This window comes from Sander vitreus, chromosome 23, assembly GCF_031162955.1.
Source record: "Sander vitreus isolate 19-12246 chromosome 23, sanVit1, whole genome shotgun sequence".
NCBI classification, from domain to species: Eukaryota; Metazoa; Chordata; class Actinopteri; order Perciformes; family Percidae; genus Sander; species Sander vitreus.
The window spans coordinates 22701949-22709448 of record NC_135877.1 but is presented as its reverse complement, the minus strand read 5'-3'; the positions used below and the strand labels follow the sequence as shown (position 1 = coordinate 22709448).

The 7500-nt window shown below is 43.7% G+C and overlaps 1 protein-coding gene across 1 annotated transcript in view; it reads left to right on the top strand.

Annotated features, from left to right (window-relative positions):
- Positions 1 to 7500, top strand: part of mmrn2a (multimerin 2a) — a 43130-nt gene that overhangs the window by 8290 nt on the left and 27340 nt on the right. The window contains exon 2 of the mRNA XM_078243230.1: positions 7415 to 7500. This exon is cut by the window's right edge and continues 37 nt beyond it. Coding sequence (XP_078099356.1) covers positions 7415 to 7500 — 86 coding nt within the window. The remainder of the gene's footprint in view (positions 1 to 7414) is intronic.

Sequence of the window (7500 nt, the reverse complement as noted above, 5' to 3'; positions counted from 1 at the left end):
GCGGCTTAAAAGTGACAGTTTGACAGATCACAGCTGTGCGGCTGTGACACTTTGAGATTAAGATCAGAGATGTTTTCTGTGACCGACGGCTACAAAATTAAACCAAACGGCCGCATGTTTGTGTTGGAGAGTTTCCATCTCTTCAGTCGGACACGTTTCACACAATCCTGCAGATATTTTGGGACCTTTCGTAACCAAGGATGCTATTTTTTATCACAGAAGAACAACAACGTGTCAAAGTTTGAGCATCTCCACTTTCTGTTTTAGTTCACATTAGGCAATAATACTCCCGTAATACTTCCTGTCATTCAGTTTACTGTCAGGTTGTTCAAACGGCATCTCGTCTCCTCACAGCCTTTTATGTTTTTTGTTTATTGACAGACTCACACACACACACACACACACACACACACAGACTCACACACACACACACACACACAGACTCCCACACATACACAAACACACACACACACACACACACACACACACACACACACACACACACACACACACACACACACACACACACACACACACACACACACACACACACACACACACACACACACACACACACACACACACACACACACACACACAGACTCACACACACACACACACACACACACACACACACAGACATACACACACACAGACTCACACACACAGATACACACACATATACACACACAGACAGACACACACAGACACACACACACACAGAGACACATACACACACAGACACACTCACACATACACACACACACACACACACACACACACACACACACACACACACACACAGACTACACACACACACACACACAGACATCACACACACAGACTCACACACAGATACACACACACACACACATATACACACACAGACAGACACACACAGACACACACACACACACACACACACACACAGACACACACACACATACACACACACACACACACACACACACACACACACACACACACACACACACACACACACACACACACACACACACACACAGAGACACACACACATATACACACACACACAGACACACACAGACACACACACACACAGAGACACATACACACACAGACACACTCACACATACACACACACACACACACACACACATACACACACACACACACACACACACACACACACACACAGACACACACACACACACACACACACACACACACACACACACACACACACACACACACACACACAGAGACACACACACACACACACATATACAAACACACACAAACATACACACACACACACACACAACATTTATGTTGCTTTTCTGTCACTGGACGCTTTCTTAACCCTTTTTTTTTTGTGCTCCACTAGTCAAACAAAAACAATCTCCTTCTGAATCATCTCATTGCTGAATCTGACGTAGAAGACGATCCCACAGGAGAAAACAATGAGCTCCAGGATTTTTACAAATGTTTTTGTCAGACTGAACGAGGACATGAATAATATATATAAATACCAGAGGTTAAGCTGCAGGGCGTGAAGATGACATGGGCTTCACTAACCCTGGCTACTAAAACAACTGGATACTAAAACAACTGGATACTAAAACAACTGGATACTAAAACAACTGGATACTAAAACAACTGGATACTAAAACAACTGGATACTAAAACAACTGGATACTAAAACAACTGGATACTAAAACAACTGGATACTAAAACAACTGGATACTAAAACAACTGGATACTAAAACAACTGGATACTAAAACAACTGGATACTAAAACAACTGGATACTAAAACAACTGGATACTAAAACGACAAAAAAAACAACAAAAACGACAAAGAAATCGACAAAAAAATCGACAAACACGACAAAAAACGACAAAAAAGACAAAAAAAACGACCAAAAAACGACAAAAAAACGACAAAAAACGACAAAAAAAATTACAAAAAAACGACAAAAATCGACAAAAAAACAACAAAAAAACTCAAAAAAAAGAAAAAATTATTAAAAAAAATGACATGGATACTAAACATCTGATACTAAACATCTGGATACTAAACATCTGGATACAAAACGACAAAAAAAATCAACCAAAAAACGACAAAAAAATGACAAAAAAAAGACGAAAAAATTGACAAAAAATCGACTAAAAAATCGACCAAAAAACGACAAAAAAATGACAAAAAAAATTAAAAAAAAGACAACAAAAAACCTCAAAAAAAATTATTAAAAAAAATGACATGGATACTAAACATCTGGATACTAAACATCTGGATACTAAACATCTGGATACTAAACATCTGGATACTAAACATCTGGATACTACGTAAGTGGCCTGCTGTTGATGCTGGTGCGTTGGTGTGTGGGGAGTGTGTGGTAGAGCGAGGGAGAAAGGGAGAAAGGGACGGTGATTATCGTCAGAGCCATGGGCGTCAGTTTGGTGTGAAATGTCCCGGGGACAGAGACGCATTCAGAAGAACATTTCCAGAAGTGCTGGGGACAATGACATGTTCATTTCTTTTTTCTCTTTCACGCAGGTCATGTTATGAGAGACGCTGTCCTGTAGCTTACTAATGAATAAAAACGTGGGTTAATGTACGTAAACAATGATCAATGATCACCAAATGTCTCTCTCATATTGCTCCTCATAACCTCTGAAAACTCTCAGAAAATCAAACCCAAAGTCCAATTATTATGGCCGTTATCTGACATTCAGCGTCTCTGCTTCACGTCTTCAGCGGAGCGGCTGTGGGTTGACTCCACACGGTTCTCATGGGCTTTATAAGTCTTAACGTGAAAAGGCTCAACGTGGTTTAACGTACCTGAACATCGACCAATCATCACCACGTTTCTGGTTTGATTTTCTGACAGTTTTCAGAGGTTATGAGGAGCGATACGAGAGAGACATTTGGTCATCATTGATCATTGTTTATAGGTACAAGCTTTTTCCTCGCCATAGGCACCAATGAAGAAGACAACGCTAACGTGAGATAACTTCTATAATCGTTGGATGCCGGTTTAGTTCTTCTGACAGACTTCAGTGTTCGTGACGAGATCTGGTCATGAGAAATGTGGTGATGATTGGTCGTTGTTTAGGTACGTTAAACCACGTTAAGCTTTCTCACGTTAAGCAGAATGTCCCGACAGGCAGCGTTGTGAACAGAGAGGCGTGTGTGTGTGTGTGTGTGTGTGTGTGTGTGTGTGTGACTGTGTTTGTGTGTGTGTGTGTGTGTGGACACAGAGCTTCAGGGGGCCAGATGGCACATGCAGGCAGGCCAATCAGCAGGGAGTTGCAGTAGTCTAGACGTGAGATGACTAGAGCTTGAACCAGAACCTGAGCCGCCTTCTGCGTTAAGGCTGTTTCATGCTTCTGCGTCAACTCCACGCCGTAGCTACGGCGTCGCTCCTACGGCGTCATGACCTTTTCGGAGTTCTGCATCGGGGTTGTTTTGCATCGTGGTGCATTTCACCGCCATAACGCTAGGGGGTGATAAGTCTGAGGTTATCTGCGAGTTTATTTTGCAAAGCTTATGTCAGTGAACTAGCATGTTGCTACTCCCCACAGTAGGCTGCCATAAACACTGACTATCAACACAGAGGACATGTTTGGAGGTGCACGTCGAGCTACGGTGGAGGGCTCGGAGGGAGGTTCGCAGAGGGGTCTGCGGGGGTAGGCCATCGATTTGACGCAGAAGCATGAATCAGCCTTGAGAAGGGGACCTTCTGATGTTGTGCAGCACGTATCTACACCATCGGGTGGTTGCAGCAATGTCGGCAGTAAAGGAGAGTTGGTCGTCAAGTGTCACACCCAGGTTTCTAGCAGCACCTGGACAGTCGTTAAGCACCACTCCCCAACTCCACACTCCACACTAAGCCTGATTACCCTAAACAGTTTCAACCTGTTCTCACTCCGAACTCGTAAAATACGGATGTTTGGACAGTGGCTGTCAGCGTCTGAAGCGATGAAAAAGGCGTCTTTCAGCGTGTTTGTAGAACGTAGCGGGGAGAGCAGCAGCTACACGGGGTTGAAGATGACGTGGCACCAAGAGCGATTACGGTAGAGAGTAGTATGAAAGGCTGAAAATCTGCATAGGGAGGTTGGTCGGGGGGGGTGGATGGGTCAAACAACACAGGACCTTCACCCAGGAGACCAGGGATTGTGTCCCACGTGTCACATTTCCTAAACCCAACCTGTTCTTCCCGCGTGTCATGGAAACATAAGCCCACCCACGACCTTTTCCTGCGTCAAAAGTGACGCCAATAGTCCCGACCAAGCACGTTTAGATCTGACGTTAAAGGAGACTTTTATCGTCAATAACGCCAAAGGCACCTGACCAAGCGTCCGTATTTTACGTGATGGGGGTGAGAATGTGTTGACAGTTTCAGTCACATTTAGTAATTCTGGCCAAAACACACAGCAGAAGTAGAAGAAGCAGCTGAACACAGTCAAAGCTGCAAAGACAAGAAGCAAACAGCACATTTCAACAGAACAAACGCTGGAGTCCTAGTGAGAGAAACAGACCTTAAGCAGGTCATTTTCTCAGGGGGACAGTCTCACGAAGAGATGCAAAACAACTGCAATAGACCTTTTTCACGGCAGACATGTTGACATGTCACAGTAGGAACAGAACAGGTGTCTTCAAACCCATTAATGATGGCTGCGTTCCCCTTAGGAGAGGCCCTGGTGTTGAGCATGCTGACTCAATGACATATCTTACTGGGACACTAGATGGAACTGAGCCATCGTTAAGGTCATCAATATCAGCTGTGCTCTTCCTACTATGACAAGTCAACATGTCTGCTGTGAAAAAGGTCCATTATCTCATAATCTGTCCACGGCTGCAGGATATTTGGTGTGTGTGTTAGTTCCTGCGCTGATGTCACAGCTCTCTACAGGAAATGACACGGGGGGTTTTCTGAGTCAGAGGAGTTTGTTCTCATGTAGAAACAATGGATTCATATTTCTGTGTTTATATATTCTCACCAGATCCTGTTTCTGACTCTGGGAGAGGAGGAACGTACTCAGCAGTCACAGTTCGGTGACACAAAGTCATCAGTATGCATCTGTTTTCATTTAGTGTGAACCAGACAGTTAAAGAGTTAAAAACACAAGACACAATCCTCCTGCTGGGGGGACATTTTATCCGGGAAACTATTTTCATTATAAAATCATAAACTCTGAATACTGAATGAATGTGTTTGTATAAAGAGTCACTTCCAGAAACAGCAGCAGTGATTGTGAAACATTAATGTGGAACTGAACTCTGTCAGCCAAAATGGACAGGAAATGACCAGACAAACAGTCAGACGTTACAGTAAACACACACATACACACACACACACACACACACACACACACACACACACACACACACACACACACACGAGACACACACACACACACACACACACACACACACACACACACACACACACACACACACACACACACACACAGGGACACATAGAGACACACACACACACACACACACACACACACACAGGGACACATAGAGACACACACACACACACACACACACACACACAGGGACACATAGAGACACACACACACACACACACACACATAAATACAGAGAGACAAACACACACACACACACACACACACACACACACACACACAGAGACACATAGAGACACATAGAGACACACACACACACACAGACACACAGACACACACACAGAGACACACACACAGACACATACAGACACACACACACACACGTACACACACACACACACACACACACACACACACACACACACACACACACACACACACACACACACACATAGACACACACACACACACACACACAGAGACACACAGTCACACGCACGCACACACACACACACACACACACACACACATACACACACAGACACACACACACAGAGAGACACATAGAGACACACACACACACACACACACCATGGAGGTTTGACTAGATTGGAGAGGGCAGAAGGGCACTCACGGGACGCTGGCCAACATAGACAAAAAAATACATTAAAGTCCTGTTGATACATGAACGCCAAATAAACAACTTTAATCTGAAATAATATCAATAAATCTCGGATATTGTAACTCCAAATATCCTGCAGCCATGGACAGATTATGAGAGAACTGTCTCTGTAGTCATTTAGCATCTCTTTATGGTCATTATTCATCTCTTTGTAGTCATCTTGCATCTTGCGTTTTGTGTTGCGTCTCTATATGTTCATCTTGTGACTCTTTGGAGTCGTTTTGTGTGTCTTTATGGTCATCTTGTGACTCTTTGGAGTCGTTTTGTGTGTCTTTATGGTCATCTTGTGACTCTTTGGAGTCGTTTTGTGTGTCTTTATGTTCATTTTGTGACTCTTTGGAGTCGTTTTGTGTGTCTTTATGGTCATTTTGTGACTCTTTGGAGTCGTTTTGTGTGTCTTTATGGTCATTTTGTGACTCTCTTGGAGTCGTCTTTGTGTGTCTTTATGGTCATTTTGTGACTCTTTGAGTCGTTTTGTGTGTCTTTATGGTCATCTTGTGACTCTTTGGAGTCGTTTTGTGTGTCTTTATGGTCATTTTGTGACTCTTTGGAGTCGTTTTGTGTGTCTTTATGGTCATCTTGTGACTCTTTGGAGTCGTTTTGTGTGTCTTTATGGTCATTTTGTGACTCTTTGGAGTCGTTTTGTGTGTCTTTATGGTCATCTTGTGACTCTTTGGAGTCGTTTTGTGTGTCTTTATGGTCATCTTGTGACTCTTTGGAGTCGTTTTGTGTGTCTTTATGGTCATCTTGTGACTCTTTGGAGTCGTTTTGTGTGTCTTTATGGTCATCTTGTGACTCTTTGGAGTCGTTTTGTGTGTCTTTATGGTCATCTTGTGACTCTTTGAGTCGCTTTATGTGTGTCTTTATGGTCATTTTGTGACTCTTTGGAGTCGTTTTGTGTGTCTTTATGGTCATCTTGTGACTCTTTGGAGTCGTTTTGTGTGTCTTTATGGTCATCTTGTGACTCGTGGTAGTTGTTTGACTTCCCCTCAGTGGCTGCAGGCCTGACCACATCTCTGTTGTTCAGTGAAAAAGTGTTTTCCAGATTATCCAGTGAGTGTTTAGGAGGTACATTTATCAGAAGAAGTATGTTGAATGTTGTAAAAACCACAAAGCTCCTTTTCTGTTACTCTACACACAAACACACACACACACACACACACACACACACACACACACACACACACACACAGCAGGGTGACCCCTTCAAAACACCAAACACACCTGACGTATGTCGCCCTCTGACCTCATCAAACACGTGTTTATAGTCGGCTTAATTCACCACAGCTGTGTGTGTGTGTGTGTGTGTGTGTGTGTGTGTGTGTGTGTGTGTGTGTGTGTGTGTGTGTGTGTGTGTGCGCGCGTGCGTGCAGGAACTGGTGTGCGTTTGTGCAGAGGCGTGTGGTTACCAAGGCGGTGGTGTGTGGATCAGAGAAGTATGTCATGAAGTCTCAGAGTC